Source organism: Podarcis liolepis, assembly GCF_965112155.1.
Source record: "Podarcis liolepis genome assembly, chromosome: 8".
Classification (NCBI taxonomy): domain Eukaryota; kingdom Metazoa; phylum Chordata; class Lepidosauria; order Squamata; family Lacertidae; genus Podarcis; species Podarcis liolepis.
The window spans coordinates 43,762,392-43,783,450 of record NC_139560.1 but is presented as its reverse complement, the minus strand read 5'-3'; the positions used below and the strand labels follow the sequence as shown (position 1 = coordinate 43,783,450).

General features: G+C 41.6%; 1 protein-coding gene across 4 annotated transcripts in view; it reads right to left on the bottom strand.

Moving 5' to 3' along the window:
- Window positions 1–16,228: 16,228 nt before the first annotated feature.
- Window positions 16,229–21,059, bottom strand: part of CDH2 (cadherin 2) — a 125,604-nt gene continuing 120,773 nt past the window's right edge. For all 4 annotated transcript variants that reach the window (XM_083517693.1, XM_083517695.1, XM_083517694.1 and 1 more), the window contains exon 16: window positions 16,229–17,669. In XM_083517693.1, the coding sequence (XP_083373819.1) occupies window positions 17,463–17,669 (207 nt within the window). In that variant the 3' untranslated portion in view covers window positions 16,229–17,462. The remainder of the gene's footprint in view (window positions 17,670–21,059) is intronic.

Sequence of the window (21,059 nt, the reverse complement as noted above, 5' to 3'; positions counted from 1 at the left end):
ACTAAATAAAATTTGAGACAGATAGCATTAGAATTCCCCCATTGTTCATATTACTCACCTATTTTGGGTGACCTTCTTATTCCCCCTTTAGTTTATGGTGATTGATTTCTGCTGTAAGCTGGTTTGGGATGCTTTGTACGAAGGACATTATATATATAATACATATATATAGCCTGTAAATTACTCTCTGGCTATCCTCCCTCCTTCAACTCCCACTGTTTACTGTGAACGGCATGTCAAATGACCTATTTGCTATCATAAAGGTTAACAGAAAGGGCAAGGAAACTGTTTCCATCCCAATACAATTCATGATGTTCTTTCAAAACACAATTTGCTTCCTTATCCTCCAGTTTGCACGAAAAAAGCACTTGGACGGATGACGCTTTTGCATAATACACAGGCTGCAGAAATTGTTTCATTTCTAAATATGGAGTCAATTTGTATTGCTTCTGGCAGGCCACCATCACTGGGGAAAACCGAGAAAGAGAGCGAGAGAGGAGGGGAACCTAGGAAATTAGCCTTTGCTTAAAATATTGGGGGTGGCGAATACACGTAGGCTCTCGCCGGTGCGCAGAGAATATTACTTTCCCCTTTGTAAATCTCAAGATACCCAATTAAAGTAAACTTCCAACATGCAAACAGTCGTCCTGCTAAATTTGCCAGAGATAAAGTGTCACATCATCAGCCAGGATAACTTTGTACCAGGCGGCAGAAGACTGTGACAAAACCTCTAATTATCTGATTAGGCTGCAAGAAAGAAGAGGACTCCTCTGCTCTATTGAATTTAGCACACGGCTGATGTAGTGCCTGCAATATTGGACGGCCTGTATTCCTCCCTCACTCTCATAAATAGGAGAAGGAAAGCAGACGGGCAAGAGATGGGCTTATCAATTATTAATGCCCACCCCACCCCAATAACACGGATGCTTTCATTACGGTACTCTAAATAAAAACATGCTGCAGATTGCACAGGGGTGTGTGAAGGCAGGAGGGGCATCTTTCTCTGCCCTGGTCTTTTGACATGCTTTGAAGTCTCAGCACACTTCCCCGCCCTCCCTCTCTTTCAGAGCAGTGAAAAAAAGGAGAGTTAGGGAAATTCATCAGAGAATGATAGGATGCGGAAAGAGATGCCATGCATAATTTTATAAACCCGAAAGAAAGGGGAAAAGAATGACAAAGTCAGGAAATGTGGAAAGTACCTGAAGATTAATGAGCTTCCATCTGGGAAGAGGAGATAGCTGTGCCAAAGAAAAGCTGAAGTAGCTAACTTGGAATGGGAGTGCGTATCTTGGATGCAGTGTGGCTTCGAGTACCCAGAGCAGAATAGGGGATTATTTCCCCCCAAAGTTACGAGCGCTCTTTCGGACGTAAGGGCACAAGAAGAGCCTGCTGGCTCACGCCAATGACCCATCTGGTCCAACATCCTATGCTTCACAATGGTCAACCAGATGCTTGTGAGAAACCTGCAAAAAGAAACTGCGCATAAGAGCCCTCTGCTCTCCTGGGTTTTCCAGCAACTGCTATTCAGAAACATTGTTGTCTCCTACTGTGGAGACAAAGCATAGCCCTCATGGGCCTTCAATAGCCTTATCCTCCAAGAATTTGTCTGATCCTCTTTTCAAGCCATCTAAGTTGGTGTTCATTACTGCCTTCTGTGAGAATGAGTCCCACCGTGTGTTGAGCTTTGTTACATTTAGATCTTCTTTTCCTGAGGGTTTGGGGTTTGTTACATTACAGTGGTACCTTGGGTTAAGTACTTAATTCATTACGGAGGTCCGTTCTTAACCTGAAACTGTTCTTAACCTGAGGTACTTTAGCTAATGGGGCCTCCCGCTGCTGCCTGATTTCTGTTCTCATCCTGAAGCAAAGTTCTTAACCTGAGGTACTATTTCTGGGTTAGCGGAGTCTGCAACCTGAAGCGCCTGTAACCCAAGGTACCACTGTATTTTAAAAGACCAGAGCAAATCTTAGATGCACAGCTGCCAAACCCAAATCACAGAATTTCAGTACTTTTATTTCAAACCCAGGTTTGCTCCAACTATTCAAAGGCACGAAAAACCTCTGGAGAGAAGGGGGAATTGTTGTTCGGTTTGGTTTGGTTCTTGTTCTTGTTTTTATTATGTCTTCTGTGTTTTTAATCTTGTATTTTCATGCTGTTGACTGCCCTGAGATCTATGGATGAAGGGCTGTATACAAATTTAATCAAACAAACAAACAAACAAACAAACAAACAAACCCCAAGCCAATCTCACAGCTGAGTTTGTATTTTCTCTGCCATAGGGGGACCTGACTTGCCTCTCACACACAATGCTCCTTACCTAGACTAGAGAGCCAGAGGGTAGTCAATGTCTACCATCACCATGCAGTGACTGGATGGTGACCTTACTGACAGTGGAGGCAGAGGCAGTGCAGGCAGCAGCACTCTGTAAGCATGTTGCTGGCTGTAAATATCCAAGAGCATCATGCAGGAGCATGGATTGTTGATATTATCAGCCAATGCTGGAAAGTGATCGCCATTCATTGTCATCAGCACTGCCTGTGTTGCACCTCCTTCCTCTTGACCCTTGGCTGCCGCTCATTTCTAGCAGCCAAACTTCTCATTGTCTCTGAAGGCTCTCTTATAAGCCTAGAGCCAAGAGTCACACAGCCCAACAGCTAGGAGTCGGATTGCTGGGTTTGCCTCTGAAGTTTGCCTCAGTCATGTCTCCTCTATAAACCGAAAGCTTAGAGTGGCTGGCTGAGGTACAAGTCCTTGGCATGAAGAAATGATGTGCATCCTCTTTCCAAGAAGCAAGGTCTCTCTGGCAGCCTCAGAGTCGGGAGCGATGCTGCTTTCAAATTATGAATATGCATATTGGACATGCTGAATTGGCTCATGCCTCATTTGCGCAGGTATTTAAATCTTACAGGTGATATTACAGTAGAATTCACATCAAATCCTGTTCCTCGGAAGCCATTACAATCCAAACGCTCCACTTCTTTTTCTGCCCGAGTCGGGGCTATTTATGTGTGCATCTGTGTGCCTACACACAAGCACACACATATATGCAGCACACATGCAGCAGGGTAGGAGCCATTTATCAGAAATGGAAAATACAAAAAACCCTGACAGCCTAATTTTCTTACTAGAGTTAGAAAAAGGCCAGTCAATAATACTTTCAGTCCATCTGGTACTGTGCATGCAAAAGACCATAATGGAAAAGCACTCTACGTCTTGCCACAAACTGTAATAAAGAAAAGAAAATAGAGACTTTGTCAATGGCAATTTCAGTGAGAGCTTTCCCTGATCGGGTCGCTATAGTACTGTGCATTTATCTCCACTGCAGGAACAACAGAGTCAAGGTTCAGTGCAAATTCTCTTACAGTGCGAGGTGCCCCATCATTAAGCACAAATCTGGCCCTAAAGGGACTATCCCTTCCAGAAGGGAGAGGCAATTTAGTGTCAATAATATATCAGGCTCCAATTAGTAGAGCAGCCATCAATTGTGTTGAATTATGTATCATATTGATGCAAAATGTTGACCACCAGGGAACAGGATGACATTAACAATCTTGTTTCGCCAAAGGCCTCAGGCCCAGCTCCTTCATAAAGAGACAATACTGAATCTTCTGGTTCCAAACCATCTGCTTCCAAAATTGTCCATTACATACTGTTGCTGTCATGTGTATATATTTTGGCAAATTGTGTTACTAAATGGAAGCAACACTCCCTTCATACAGTTCTTCAGATAATTATCAGCTTAAAAACGAAGTAGTTAGGAATTAGTATGCAACTTCTAAATCTACACTAATGGGACTTCCTTGGAGAGGGATACACATCCAATGTGTTTCCAGGCAGTAATGTCAGTATATAACATAACTATCCTATTTTTCAGGATCATTAACACCCTGCAAATAGCTTTAAGATTATGGTAGGGGGGAAAAACTTCTGCTGCAGAGTCCTTTGTTAAATACAGGATGAAATCCATTTTTTGTGTTGCTGGTATTGAAGCAGCGGTTTATGATACATTGCTTGATCTAATGATCACCTTTCATGCAAAGTAGGAGACCTTGCAGAGGTGGAGCAGCTGTTGCCAGCATAAAAGCTTAGCCTTTGTTGCTCTGTGAATAAGGATCAAACAAACAAGTGATAGGCCACACCTCATGCACATTGTCTACGTTTTCATCTCATCCCTCAACAACTGGAATTCAACATAACAGGACTAGGTAGATGGTGCAGAACTGCAAAACCAGTGGTATCTCAACTATAAGTTGCTGCAAGTGCTTCGTAAAAGTGTTACAGCTAGTTTCCGAGTGCTCAGTTTTGTGGGGCAAGATTCTGAACCACCTAAAGGAGATTGCCTAGATCAGGGGTAGTCAACCTGGTCCCTACTGCCCATTAGTGGGCGTTTCAGGATTCTAGGTGGGCGGTAGGGGGTTCTACGGCACAAGCTGAATCCTCCTTCCATTGAGCACTGGTGGGCGGTAAGGAAATGTTACCATCAAGAAAGATGCATTAGTGGGTGGTAGGTATAAAAAGGCTGACCACCCCTGGCCTAGATGGAACTGTGCAGACACATGGTTGATAAAGAAGTGTCGCTTTGCTTTCTTCCCTGCACATTAGGCCTGATGGTGAGCTCTTGTGTTTGGTCAGATTCATACCCAGTCTCCCACAACTTGTGTTCAAGCTGTCTCCTTGCCAAATGGGTATTTAGCAGGAGAGCACCTGATGCCTCCAAGGACCTCAAGGCTGGCAGAATATGTGGTCTTCCCATCTTATTCTCACAACAACCTGAGGAAGGTTAAGCTGAAGTCACCTGGGGGTCTTTGTGGGTGTGGGTGTTGCATTTGGGGCTCTCCATCCTTAACACAACACCCTAACAAACTATACCATACTAGCTCCCAACATTACAAAGACAGCAGATCATTCCAGGTCTTCCACAGACTGGCAAGAATCTCACATTACAAAAGGGAGGAATGAAGACTTAATGCTAAACTTGCAATATTAGTAAAACCAACAAAAATATCAATAACTATATCCTAAGAATATCATTTTCCTGGATAAAATACTTGTGGATATAAAGTCTTTTTTTCTGGTGGGCATCCAAAAAACATGCTCACTGCTAGCTCTTCAGCAGAAATTCACTTATCCAAACTTTTCCAAGCAAGTTCCTTGTTAGAAATGTGCTTCCTGCTGCTAATTATATAAGGTGACGTGTGAAATTCCTTTTCCAAACACTTCCATACACTTGTGGACCAATGGTATGCACCCCAATATTCTTATTTACAAGAAATCTGTACTTCATGAAAATGCAACATTTTAGTGATTCTGGACCAAATCCACTGGGATGTTCTCATGAGCCAGCCTTGCTGAAATGAATGAGAGTTGCAGAAGAGAAGATAGTTGCTCTCTGTGCTCTTCTATTCTAATGCAATTCTCTTTACCCAACCAGCCTACAACAATTTGTTTCTCTTGCAGTCCTTTGCCCTGCCCTGCTCCATCCCAAATAATTAATGTTCTTCAACCAGAATGTATTTTTGTTGTTGTTATCTCACCATTACTTTTGATTTATAGAGCAGGGAGGCAGCTGGACTTTTTTAGAAGCTCACCCTGCAGTACTGAAGATAACAAATGTAATATAATAATCTAACTTCTCAAAGATAGCAGACTGAAGAAAGAGAGTCCTATAGATTTCTCTATCTATAGACACACATGGCACATTAAGGAATTTTTATCTTTGGGTGCAGGCAGGCCTCCAAGAATAATTTTCAAAATTCAACCATTCATTAATCATATTCCTAGGATTCTTCCTTCCCTACACACACACACACACACACACAGAGAGAGAGAGAGAGAGAGAGAGAGAGAGAGAGAGGCTTCACATTCATGGGTGGAATACTATTGTTCAGTAACTTGAAGGTAGTTTCATTCAATCTTACTAAATTATACAAACATGAGTTTATTATAGCATAATTTCACAAAAATACACTCTTGGCAAGAATATTAGATATGAAGAAATCAAATGTGAAGTAATTAAAAAAAATATCCCAGTGAACAAGTGCCAGTGTAATGGGAGGGTGAGCGTTTAATTGAAACTTGAAATAATGTTACATCTGAAAGAGTAAAGCCTATAAATCAGTTGTATTAAAACAGTGACACTTCTTTTATGTTTATAAAAGGCTGCTCCAAGATCCGAGCCCTATAAAGCAAATCTTCATAAACATACAGCAAGAAGAGAAAACAAAAATATAGCCAGGCTTGGTGAGAAAAGATAAGAGCAACATAAAAAGGCACAATATGGGAAAGAATATATTTAAAGAGAAAGAGAAAGATGGTGCTTTTTTTCAAATGTAAAATTTAATTTATCTGAATTTTCCATAACTGAAAATGCTCTCTCTCTCTCACACACACACACACACCCACCCACACCCACCCACACACCCACACACCCCCACACACCCCAACAACACCATATTTTGACAACATAATTGAAATATAGCTGGATCAGAGGAAAGAAAGTTTGGATAGAATCATAAGTGGGAGAAGTCAGACCAAACAAGCAGGGACCAGGATTTAAAGTAAGTTTCTGCATTCAGACAGGAAGAACCCGCTGTATAAATATAAGATGGGGAACACCTGACTTACTAGTAGTACATGTGAAAAGGATCTAGGGGTCTTAGTGGATCACAAGTTTAACATGAGTCAATAGTGTGATGCAGCAGCAAAAAAAGCTAATGCTATTCTAAGTTGCATCAAATGAAGTATAGTGTCCAGATCAAGGAAAGTAATAGTATCACTCCATTCTGCCTTGGTCAGACCACACCTAGAGCACTGTTTCCAGTTCTGGGCACCACAATTTAAGAAGGATATTGACAAGATGGAACATGTGCAGAGGAGGGCGACCAATATGATCAAGGATCTTCGAGACCAAGTCTTATGAGAAACAGTTGAGGGAGTTGGCTATGTTTAACCTGGAGAAGAGGAGACTGAGAGGAGATATGATAGCCATCTTCAAATACTGAAAGGACATGAACTGGAGGGTAGGACTCAAACCAATGGAGTCAAGTCAAAAAGAAAGGAGATTTTGATTAAACACCAGGAAGAACTTTATGACAGTAAGGGCTGTTTGACAGTGAAAAGGGCTCTCTTGGGAGGTTGTGGGCTCTTCTTCCTTGGTAGATTTTAAGCAGAGGTTGGATGGCCACCTGTTATGGATGCTTTAGCTGCTATCCCTGCATTGCAAGGGGGTTGGACTAGATGACCCTTGGGGTCCCTTCCAACTCTACATTTCCATGATTCTAAGGCAAATAGCAAGCTTGAAGAGGCTAGGAAGAGAGAAATAAAGGTCAGGACTCCGGAGCATTGACACTTGCATAAGAGACATGACCAAGGTATTTATATACATACAAGCTAATGACCAGCCTGACAGCAACTTCTTCCTGTTTATATGTGAACCTCTAGGATAGAGGTAGGTATCCGTTTTCAAACTGAGGGCCACATTCCCAGTCTGAAAATGCCCCCCCCCCATCTGGTTGTTGGGCACTTCCCACTGACTTCCTACTCTCCTTCCTCATGTGTGGCCTTGCACCTTTAGGTTTCCCTTGGGAGGTTGCGGGCTCTTCTTCCATGGTAGTTTTTAAGCAGAGGTTGGATGGGGAAAGCCAGATGGGCGGGGTAGAAATAATAAATTGTTATTACTTTAGCTATTAAGGGTGGTTTCCAAATGACATGGAAATGTGCAGTGATAAACGTAACAACTCTAGACTTCACTCCACAGATCCTACTCAACATGGGGTATGAATAAGCAAAAAAAAAAAAAAAAAAAAACCCCATCAAACAGCATGTGGAATGATACCAAATGCCTAACAGATCTAGGCAGGTCCCTGAAATTTTTAATCAGTGAAATGAGAAGACATCTTACCTCCCAGATGCCATATATAACCAGTGCTTTTTTTCTATAAAATAAAAATAAAAATGTTTAGGCATACTCTCATTTTCCTGCTCATATTTAAATACTGCCCCTCAATGAGGCCAAACGTAGATTCACAAAATGTTTAGGGGTATGCGTACGTAAAGGTACAGGGACCCCTGACAGTTAAGTCCAGTCACAAATGACTCTGGGGTTGCAGCGCTCATCTCGCTTTACAGACCAAGGGAGCCAGCATTTGTCCGCTTCCGCAGACAGTTTTTCTGGGTCATGTGGCCAGCATGACTAAGCTGCTTCTGGCGAAACCAGAGCAGCGCATGGAAACGCTGTTTACCTTCCCGCCAGAGAGGTACCTATTTATCTACTTGCAGAGTGTGCTTTCAAACTGCTAGGTTGGCAGGAGCTGGGACCAAACAATGGGAGCTCACCCAGTCACGGGGCCTCGGACTGCCAACCTTCCTATTGGCAAGTCCAAGGGGCACAGTGGTTTAAACCACAGCGCCACTGTATATAACCAACCCTGAAAATCCAAAACAGTGAAGGGCTTTCACTCTGGCCCGCTGCCATGCCCTCCCTTCATCTATCCAGGAAGGCCACTGTAGGAAAACACCGTATGAGGAGAGGAAATGCCCCTGTGGCTCTGGGCAACTGGAAACAACAGAACTTGTCTTTTTCACTGCCAATACTATACAGATATATGAGCTAGGTTCATCTTACCTATACTACAAAAATTCCCAGGTCGCACAGAACAGCTTTATACTTCCCTGCTACTTCAAGATGAAAACCCAGATGTTACATACTCAGTTGCTAGATTTTGTGCTGCCATGATGGATATTCGTTGAAGGATGGTCTCCCTTATAGTCGCTTTTAACCATTTGTCCTAATTTTTATCTTTTTAATGTATGATATAATCACCTTTTAATTACTAGTTTTTATCCCTTACCTGTTTTAAGTCTTATGTGTTCGGTTTATCCATATGTTTTATCTTATGCTGGTCTGTGACTGAAATCAAGTTTAATACTGGTACTCTTTTCTGTTGGGAAGTGCCCCCAAACTAGACAGTAGGGGAACAAATAGAGAGGCAGAAGCACAACACAGGAAGGAGAACCATTGGGCATGTTCAGTCAAGTGCACCTTCTCTCACCACCTGTAGGGAGAATTCATTCTTCTCAACCACAAGGCTGGCAGCTGGGATGCAGTGTGAGAAGCTTGTTCTATGCTTTCTTCTATGCTGATTTCTCAAAGCTTCCCGAGGTGTATGACTGACAAGTTTTTTGGCAGCCACTTCCTCCTTTTTGGACACCACACAGGTTTCCTTGTTGCTGCAAATAAGTGTTCCTGCTTGAACAGGCCTGCTGGGTGAGTTCAGGTGGAACACATTATGTGGAAGGTTCTTACTTTGTAAAAAGGTAGGTGCGAATGAAATCAGGTCTCCTTCCAAGTTAGGGGAAAGATAACTCATTAGCTCTGGTGAAATGTTTTTGAAGAAGCAACTTCTGACAAGAGAAGATAGAAGATCATGAAGATTTGAGGATGCAGTTCTTGATTCTGATCAGTATGAAGAGCATTTGGAATAAATACAGTTATAAATTAATTCGTTCTGCGAGTTTTTTCGTCTAGCGAATTTTTCGTCTTGCGAAGCACGGTGTCGGAAAAGTTTTGGAAAAGCTTCAAAAATCACCAAAAGCCTCAAAAAAGGCTACCACACCACGTTCTATGAGTTGCTCCTCGAAGTCAAGTCGCAACTGTATTAACGGTGTTAAGAAAAAGGAAACAAACTTGCAAAAAACACAAGACATTTTCGTTTTGCGAAGCAAGCCCATAGGGAAATTCGTCTTGCGAAGCAGCTCAAAAACCGCAAAACCCTTTCGCCTAGCGAGTTTTTCGTCTTGCGAGGCATTCGTCTTGCGGGGCACCACTGTACATAATAGGTACGGGCAAATATGAATGATACCTTTCCCAGGAATATATGTGATTTTGTGCACAGCAGATACACTACTTTCTAAGCAGGTACTCTCTTTCTCTATATTATGCTGCTGGAGGGACCATTAGAACTCCTTGGGAAGAGTGCATGGTCATCTTCCTTAGGCTCTGGCAAGTAAAAAATGATGGCTTCAGTTGATGCTCTTCCCAACAGCATCCATAAATGTCCTCTGTGACATAGTATGTAAATAAATGGTGGTGGAAATCAGTACATGCAGAGTTTAGAGAACTGAAGAGGGACCTGAATATAGCAGGGAAAAGGAATAATCAGGCTAGCAGCTTTTGAGAGACCATAAGATTAATTCTGGCAGTAATTGTCATGTGAATCTATTCACCATCTTCAGCAGATCAAAGAACAACTCTAGATTCAAGCCTCAATTCATCAACTTGAGGAACGAAAGACATTTCTTTTGGTGGGAATTTGACAGATGCATTAGAGTCCTTGCTGAACCGAGACCTTCACAAAAAGCGAAAGGATCAAAAATGAAATCCACCTGACCGAAGCACTCTTTGCTTATTAAGCTATAGCTACTTTCATTGACAAAGAAGTCTTTCAAGGACTACGAAGAGAGGCCCCGTTCAAAGCCATCAGGTGAGATAGGCAGAGAGATGATGGGTGGATAGAAAGGCAATGGGGGTGCTGTTTGCTAAATTTGTCAGGTGGATGAATTTGGTAGAATTGGAAGGGACCACAAGGGTCTTCTAGTCCAACCCCCTGCAATGCAGGAGTATTTTCGCTCAACATAGGGATCAAACCCATGACCTTGAGATTAAGAGTCTCATGCTCTACCAACTGAGCTATCCCAGGGATTTGGCTTGCTTCATTCTCCACAAGGTTTTCTCTATACACCAAGGACTACTATCATTGCTTAGCCCTATTGGCATCTCTTAAATCTACTGAGCATGCAACACTTACTGTAATCTGTTAACATGATTTTATTGAAGCCTGCTAAATCTAGATAGCAAGCTGTCTTACATTCCATGTGGAAGAGCTAGCAATGTAGAATCTTCTGGTGAATAAATCCAAACAGCAGTAAGAAGCCATGATAAAAATGCCAAAACAAATGGGGGGGGGGGCTAATAAACTTTCACCCTCACCCTACTAACAAGCCTGTAATAGCTGAAACTATGGAAACAGTGGTTCTATGCAATGGCCATCTGCCTATTTGGTTCCAGTATTGTGTTGCCACCATCCAGTGCAAAGCAACACTGCCTCTAACTTTGGGCCAGATTGTTGATAAAAGGAGAACCGCAAATTAGAGGTTTCAGACATAATCTAATTATTGTGACCTATGAAGAAGCATTATAGGATGACCCATAGCTCAGTGGTGTACATGCTTACCATGGAAAAATGTCCCAGCACCTGTAGCTATAAAACTGAGTGACAGCTACTAGGACCAGTAAGGAATTCTTTTTAGGTCACTGCCACTCTGGTGGGGCAGCACTGGCCTAGAGGATGGTTGGTCTGTCTTGCCATCATCATCATCATCATCAAATTTATTTATACCCATCTAGCTGGATTGCTTCATGCTTTTGTCAAACCAGGGTACTTGGTGCAATAAAAGTGACCAAGTCATTGCTTCTGATAATAAACATTTATACAACAACACATTAATTGTGTCACAGATATGGATTTATGATATTATTCATTGAGATCACTTAGATTTGGGAAGAGTTACAGGACACAAATTGTACCTTTTATTTGATGGCTACTTTGGTGCAGTATAAATACTTTGAATGTCTCTCAGGAAGTGAGAGGAGTCTGTTTCCCAAAGTGATACAGAACTTTGAATGCTTTTTATAATGCATTTGTGCAGTCACTAAACACTAAACACTGAACATTCAATTCTAAACGTGCCACTGTCAGAATCAGGGTTTTTGCTTACTTAACAGCCAGTTCCCCCTCTCCATGTTTATCAGATCTGCAATATGCAATGAGGTAAGGTTTAACTCTCCCCTTCTCTGATTATTGCAGAAATTCCCACAGCAATTAGTGTTAGCAAGTGGGGGGGTCCACTCCTAATGGGATCGTTTTCCCCATCACTAATTACCATGTGGGAGAAGGGGATTTTCCTTGAGATCATGGCTGGGGCAGGAAGAGAAAAGCCTCCCACTTTGCATTATGTGGTCCTGGTAAAAATTAGGGTCCCCCACTGCCAGTTGCTATCAAATAAATGAAAGCCACGGCCATGATTGGCAGCTGCATATTTAGCATCACATATAGTTAGGACATGCAGTGCTATCCTCTTTCATGCTTTACTGATGGGCTAATTCCACTTGCCATCCAGCCTACATAGCAAGAGTAATTTTTCCAATCTGGAGAAAAGGCTACCCAATTTGTCAAGATTCGTGCTTTGCCTCATTTTCCACGTTTCCAGTTTAGTGCGAAAGCATGCAACTGAGACGGTGGGATTGGAAGCACTCTTTTGGATGTACTGTTGCTTGCTCATCTGTTACTCTTCTCACCTGACAGGTTTGACAACCAATAAAGAAAACCAGCAACACATTTCTTAGACGACGTGGCGTTCTTTGGTGCTTTTCCCTTTTTACAAAGGAGAAGCCTTTTGGATCTTTGGTTATAAACAGAGGAGCCTCCTGCGCAAGAGTAGGCTGGATTTCAGATGTCTTTAATCAAAACGCAACACTGCAGCAGTGGAACTGAAACATGAAAATAATAACCTGAAGCAGCTGTCTAAAGTGCTTTCGTTCACAATTAGAGCAGCTTGTCCTTCTCCCAAACTGATGCAATCTCAACTTTAAATTAAACATATTTCCATTTAAAAATTTAAAGGAGACTATAAACCTTTTATAAAGCAGACTGAAGATAAGGAAAGACAAAGGAACGGAGCATGTGTGCATGCAGCTGTGTGCGTACATACAGAGCAGCTCAAGATGGAACATTTTAATACTTCTCTTTGCAAAAGGCAGTTAGCTTCAGAGCTAAGCCCCTATTAGCAGAGATGTGGCAGATCTAGATTTGCTTCCCAGCAGCCACCATTCACAATGCTCATTTGGCACACTCCTTTGCAGTGACTGTGTATGTCATCTGTTTTGAGGCAGGTGGTAAGATAATACTGTGGAATTGGGTAGGAGTGGTTCAGCCCTTCATCTTTCCCTGAATGGCTCAGTCAAAAAACAGGATGGTCAAGTCTCCTGTAAAATACCCTCTATGCCTATGAAGTACCTCCCACAGATTCAGGAAAACTGACAGTCCAATTCCTCCCCATGTTATAGGGAAAACAGAAACAAATCAATGCATTGGTTCCTGGAAGATAAAAACTAAAACATTTGTCTCCTGGATTCCCCCCACTGCTTGCCAAGCAAACAAAACATTAGCTGGAGACAAATGTTGGTGCCTCACCAAACACTGTTACTGGATAACCCTCACATGTTTTAACAAATCTTCCTCAAGTCTCAGTGAAACAAATAAAATCGTCCACAGTAGCAATGTTTTGGTAGACTTCACCGAATCCACTTTATTTAACATGAAGCATCTACTATCTGCAGTACTTTTAGTTAATTCTGAAAGAGCACACACATGTTAATAACTTGGTAACTGTTAAGATCATCTGTAGTTTGTGTAAGGGTCATCACAGACAGTTCACCACTGAGCTTCCACATCATCTCACATCGCCGAACGCACAGAATTCAGATTTAAAGAAATCAAGTGATATGCAGATATGCGTGAATCAGGGCTATGTTGCAACTTATTATTAAATAAGTTGAATGCTCTGAGACTCCTTAATGTCCTTCCTTGATTGATCTCCTACCCAATCTTCTGGTGTTGACAACATTAATTTAATGAGGTGGCAAATTTTAGAATAAGGTGCAGGAACTAACACCTAACTCTATAACCGTTTCAGAGCATTTTTTTCATTCCAGGTGGACCACTTGCTGGCTTATTTACCACCAATTTCTCTAGCACATTAATACCTGCTAAATCTGCTGTCTATCCTGTCCATATTTTCTAATCCAATGAGTAGTCATGGATAATGTTCACTCTCCACCCGTACATTCATAAAAATTAGGAAATCATAATGTGATTACACACATCCTTGGGATCAATTCTATTCCATTTACAAGGTATTTAATGGATGGTAAAGTATTTTTCTGTGCGCATGTTTTCTTTCCCACCCAATGCAGATACTGTTTTTTGGTGACAATCCCATTTTGTTGCTATTTAGAAAAAGCAGCAATAAAAGGAACCATTACTGCAAAACACATTTCTGCATAAATTTGCAAACGCACCACACACTTGCACAATTTACAAAGCGATCTATCACCTCCCTGTGTAATTTGCATTTATTAAAGCCAATTCCTTCCACTATCATGGCTCTCCTCTCTTGCCCATGTGCAATTCTATTTTCAGTCTCTTGCTTTAAACTGTGCCTCCACCACCCCACTTCATACTTCACTTATATATGATTAGCCTTTTTCATCAAACCAAGAATACTTTCCTCAACGTCTGACTGCAATATTCAGCATACTTGGAATAATTCATTCAGAACTCAGCGCAGCTTACTTCAAAATAAACACTTTTTAAAAAAAGATTAGAGGCATTCAGACCTGCTAGAAATTAAATATCTATCACATGCACACGGACACCCACACATGTAGGTGCATATACACACACAAATGGAAGCTCTGCTGCCCCGCAGCTATGTAGGCCTTGTGAGTAATTGTCATTAATGCAATACAACTGAGGAAGACCCCAATGATCCATTTATAGGGCTGGGATACAAATAGGTTAATAAAGAATTCTATTTCAAAACCACATTTTCTCCTGTAATTCTGAACTGAAGGGAAACTAGAGAAATTAAGTCCAATTAAATCCACTATTTCTAGTAATATAACTGACAAGAGCGGAAGAGAAAATGAGCCTCCAATAATAGCGAATTAAAATGAAGTCATAAACCTTTCCCAAATCTGTAACTTAGACCAAGAATGGGAATGTCCAGCGTGAAGCCAAATTAGTTCTGCCAGGGGCTTTAATTGGACCCACAGGGTTGTTCCTCCCCTCCAGCTATGCCCATCTTCCCCACATCAGTCAGTTATGAGACACGTATAGCTGCAGCTGCAAAAGAATGACCAGGAGCATTAGAACAGGGGTAGGCAACCTAAGGCCCATGGGGGTTGTTTAACTGGCCCACGAGCTGCCTGCTCGGCGAGTCCTCGCGCACTGTGCTAAACTGGCACAACGTGGCATGGGGACTCGCTTCTGCGGCACCAGAAATCGCGTCTGCGCAGACGATGGAAATCACAGGTGTGCACGCTCACACGCAATCCGGCCCATGGAGGTAAACCTTGCCAACCCCTCCATTAGAATGTGCTCCCCATTGGGTACCATTCAGCATTTTCTAATATGGGGCCCAATGCAGGCTCTGCTTGGATCCGCTTTACCCGTGAGTTCCCACTTGGGTTTGCCTTGGGTGATGAATTTCAATTCAATGCTGAATGCAAGGCCCAACTGGGCCTTTGCAGACATGGGTTGGTTGAACTGGCACTCAGGCAAGCTGCAAAAGAAAAGGGGGAGCTTCCCACCATGTCATGACAACAAAGGAGGAAAAGAAACAATGGGGAGATGAACCTAGATTCTTTCCTTTTAAGTTACATGATGTCATGGTGACACCGACTGAATGGCAGGGTGGCAACATTCAGGATCTGTCCACAAGCTGGATCCTTCACCGCCCCCGCTACCCTCCGACATAGACCTACTGATTGGCACACTAATTCCCACTTCCCAAAGTCATTCCATTATCATATTGTATCTGTTGCATTCACCAACAATATGTCAGAATTCTGGGCTAATTCAAGGAGGCCTGCCAAAATTTTCAGTTTCTCGCTTTCATGGGATCCTCCCTTTGGAGGTCTCTAAACAGGCTTTACACCCAAGTTTTAGCTCCCGCGATACCATGCACCTGTGTTTTTATAATACAATTCACATTCATTCCAATGGAGCCTATGTAAGAGATGTGGCCTAATTTTCACATCACTGTAACCATAGCTCAGTACCTCATCTGCTTAGAGATGCATGCTTCCCTACTCAATGAAATGACGGAGACACATCTTGGTGCTTGCAAAAGTTTCTGTGCAGAAATGCTTCCTTCACTGTAGTAAATAAGGGGAAGACCTTGTCATGATGTGACCCCTCTGTCTATTGATTGGTGTCCTCACTTCAACAGGGGCATTTGCTGGATCAAAAGACAAGGAAGTATTAAAATATTTTTGTTAGCCTTCTGAATGAAATGTTAAGGCTTTTCTGTTAGCGTTTCCTGATTTTTTTAAAAAATTCCAATTCATGCTCTTCAAGTGGAAAGAAGTTCAATCCAGTCACAAGATCCAAAATTAGCATTTTATTCAGAACATTGGGGTCAGGGGTGTATCATTTATATTCTGGTACATAATACAGAGGCAAAGCTGTTGTCAGACGTCTCTCTGGTTTAAAAGCTCTTTTTAACATACTGTGTAATTGCTTGAGCCATCAGTATCAGGCTATCCCTTGAGTTTTATCTCTCTGTCTTCATTTTGTTTGCTTGTTTTTGGTACAAATTATGTAAAACATTTGTGCTAAGAACTTTTCTCCCTCCCCAAACAAATAAAAACGAAAACAAAATAATTAAAAAAACCCAAACCTTGAGTACTCTAACTACAGCTCAACAATTGAATCAATGTCACTTGTTTGCAACCTGTTTGTAAATACTTTATCCATAACGAAAGATATAAACATGCAAAAACCTGAATCCATAGTCCAAATAATACATACACATGTTCGGAAGTCTCCGCACTTCTCCATAGACTATGCCAATAAAACATTATGTACACATACCATTTTTTTACAGTGAAGTGGGAAAAAAGTATTGTAAAATGCTTTAAAAAATGTGTATATGGATTAAGACCAAAATGTGTCTAACATTCTATCATAAGAAAAGAAAATCAGTTCTGCTACAAACTGGTGATATGAAAACTCCCTTTATTTGCAACCAGCTGCATAAGTTTTAGAATTTTAGTGAAAAACCCTATCATCTAAAACTAGAAGTATTGTACATTTTTTTTTTCATTTTCATGGCCTTCTCCCCCCCTCCCCCAAATAACAAAATTTCCCCATGAGGTTTTTTTTTTCTTTTTCCAATTTCCTTATTTTAATAAAAGCAATGCAATGTAACAAAAGCATGTTGAAGCATATTGGTGATTGAACTTTCTCCCCACCCCAATGTGGTTTGTCTCATCTTTTCATAAATCAGTACCATTTAAAGCCTTAAACATAAAACTAATTCCAATCTGAAAAAGGTACAAAAAGGCACATAAAATCCCAGTGCTTCTGTACTGTAAAATTCAAGTGTAACTGAGCTCAATTGTTTGTTTTCCATTTTTTTTCCAAACAGCATTGGATGACTGATATTCCCAGTGAGCCCAAATAGGTTTGCAGCCTATGCCAAAGCCTTCAGCAAGCACTTGTGCTAGTAGACTACAAAGTTAAAGCCTAGCTTCTGTACGCTTGTTGGGAATACCAGTGGAAAGGTTTGTACTTGTCCAAACGCAACATCCAGCCATCGCCTCCTCCGCTCGTCGTGTTCAGTCATCGCCTCCTCCGTACATATCGGCAAGTTTCTTGAAACGTGGGCCCCAATCGTTTAGGTAGTCATAGTCTTGCTCACCACCACTACTCGAAGAGTTGAGGGAGCTCAGTGACCCAGCTGTGGAGCCACTGCCCTCGTAGTCAAAGACTAGAAGGGAGTCGTAAGGAGGGGCTGTAGGGTCATTGTCTGCTGCTTTAAGTCCCTGTAACGAAAGACAGAAAGGAGGGGAAATAATGAAGTGAGGATAGCACCCCTAGGTCATTTCTACACCTGCATTTGAAGGGAAATGGGACCACCAGGGAAAATGCCATTTCCCTGAACTTGACTGCCCCCCCCCTTGATGAAGAAGAGGAGAATGGAGGCCTTTTTTGGACTATCCGAAAATCACTACGGTCAAATGAAATTGCGGGCAGGATTCGAAATAGGAGCAGCAGAAGAATTGAATTAGAGGGATTTCTGTAACAGATAAAAGCTTGATATATAATGCTGCAGAAAATGGTTTGAACAAAAACACTGTGGCGGTGTGGGTGGGAAGTCAATCCACGAAACAATGTAACTATTTAATTTGAAGTCAATTTGTAAGAATTGGGAAATTCAATAAAAACTGTATTACGAAGAAGAGGAGGACGGGGGGAGGGAAGCAACTGCAGGCATTAACAAGTTTGTGAACAGCTGGAAGTGTCACCAGGTAATGCGAAACCCTTTGCTTTTGATCATGTAAACACAGCCACAGATACACCAGCCAACATCAGGAACACAAGCACAAATCCCGGCAGCTCTCAAATTATGCTAATTCAAGCAGCCTGAATCTAGAGATCAAGCGAAACCTATCAAATATTGCAAACTCAGCGTGCGAAGCTCCCATGGTCACCTATTAAATGAAACTGTCAAACAGTCGTAACGGGCACGCCCAGGGATTCAAACGAACCTGATCAAATGCTGCATCCCAAGACATGCACAGGAGCAAAAATTTGACAGGCTGGTGCTATTGTGTGGGTTCAGCAATAGAAGCAGATGTGAGAAGATGAGCTCAGGGGGAAGCAGGCTGGGTCACTGATTGAAGTGTTGGAAAGAGCCTCTGTTATTTGCCTCCCTCCCCCTCCCTCACCTCCTGTAATCATTGGCATTTATGTGAAGAAAATGCAGTAGACACAGAAGACCATCTCTATCTGCACAGATAGGATTAGGCATCCACTTTCTGTGAGTCTAGATGAAAGGTGCTGGCAAATAAATAGCCCTACATTTGTATAATGCCATATGGATGATATCAACTTGAAACATCTGGATCTAATTCATTAGTTTATGCTGTTTAACACAGTGCAATTATATGCATTTTTTTCTGGATCTATTGTTCCTGATCCCCCCCCCCCAATATAAACTGAAGCAATGTCAAACAAGGGAGAACTCACGTTTGTAAGGCACAAACTGAGAAGTGGACAAGGTCATCTGGCTAAAGCTCCAAAAGCAAACAGAGAGGCCAACCTCTCTGGCACATATGTTTTTGAAAGCAAATAAAAAATGCAAATGGCTAAGAATTCTGAAAAGCATTAACAGCCTCCTCCAACCTCGTGACTTACAGAACATTTTTACTACAGTTCCCATCAGCCGCAAGCTACATCATTCTGGGGGGGCTGTAGAACTTGTAATTTAAATCACATCGAAGGGCATCAGGTTGGGGAAGACTGCATGATAGCAACCTTGTGAATATGCATTGCTGTGCTGGCCTGGAGTGCGAGGTCTCATTTCAGTCCTGCTGCCATCACTACCAGTAAAGCCAGCTTACCTGGCTCTAGGATGGGCGTTTAAGGCTTCAGCAGGCAAATGTATCTTTTCTAAGGTAGCAAGAGCACTGTTGTGTGTCAGCCATCTACATCAACAACGGACAGAGCAATCTTCTTAAGTCCTTTCAAGCTGGGAGTTAGATTCTCTTAGTTCAGCATCTACCGCTAGCAGATGATGATATAAAACTGCTGGTGCTATAGAGTTTATAGGATAAAACTGCAATGAAAAATTCAATGTTCCAGAGGCTGCACTTAATGTGCAAACTGTCTGGTGGAGAAGAGGCCTCTGAAAGGCAGTTTTACAGAGACTCTGCTGAAGTTGCCTCAAATTTGCATTTACAGCAAAACAAGCATTTCATATTCTAAACAGTATAAATTGGTACCTAGATTTAACACTGGAGCACTGAAAAAGGACAGCTTAATTTTTTATAAAATCTGATCCATAAAGTAAAAAAAAATTGGCAAATAACCATTTGAGAAATAGGTCTTTTACTTTGTTGTATCCAGAACAATCTTCAACATACAGCCTAAAGGCTTTACATTTCATACCTAAATGCAGAATATAATTTGGAAATGAAGAACAATTGAACAATTTGAGCTGTCTACTTCAGTTGCTATGAGTGACACGAAGTTCCATTTTATACTGTCAAAAATATGCAGGTAGGGTGATTGGATTTCCCATTTGCAGTCTGGGAGGTAGAGAACATGCATCTAAAATCCCAAAATCTAGCTGAACTCTCTTGAATCACATCCAGCTCTTTGCTCTTAAAGCACCTGTATGCAGTGTACCTGGTTCTCTGCCTGAAGTTTAATTTTTTAACTGTGTGGAAATGCCCAGTCTGCTTGCCTGCTCTCTTTGTAGACTTGCTTGCAGTGACCTTCCCTAACATTATGGTTTTTTTTATATGATGCATTTGTTCCGATATGATTTAGCTAGCATCCCTCTTCCTCAGGATTTGATCTTACATGTCTGCTAACTAGGGTAAGTGCTGCTGAAATGTGTATTCACTTTACCTTCTGTCTCACTAATTCACTGTTGAAGTGATTATGTTAGCCATTAACCACCTTTAACGTTCATTGTTTTGTTGTTAACCCTCCTCTCACACATTTTTTTGCTCCCTGTGACTTAGCCAAACACACACAGAAAGCATAGTCACTGTTTACATCTTAATGTAAAATTTATGGTATTTATTAACATAACCAAAAAATGGGCATGACTTGTATTTCGTGAACGTTAAAAGATGAGCTTGATGCATCAGAGGTGAGCTTGATGCATCTATTTTTGTAATAACATGTTATTATTTATTATAAAATGATCAGTTAATTTTTCTATCACCCTGTTTGTATTGGGGCCTGAATTAATAATGCAAACTGCTTATTTTTTTCCTGGACAAAGTGTGTGTGTGGGTTGCGAAGTGTGTGCAGAATCATGAGCACACCCTACAAGCTATGCCTTGAACAATGTGAATTGGATTTTTGGGGGGATGTGTTGAGTTGTGGGGAATCATCAACACAGTGCCCTGAAATTTGTCCCATTCTAGAACTAAGTGATCTATTTGGTGGGCTGTGGGTGGCGGAAAATCCCACCCCAAGCCTGTCCCTGCCCCAGTCAGCACCCCTATAAGATTCATTTTATCTTCATCACCACAACAACCCATTTATCACCAGTTCATCTTCAAAGTCAGTGTGATTTACACTTCTGGGAAGGACTCTCCTCAAACAAAAAGCATTTTATGTATAAATCCAACTAACATTAATGACAAAGACCAGTAACTCCAGGGAGTGAAGTATCTCAATGAGTTTTCAGCCTG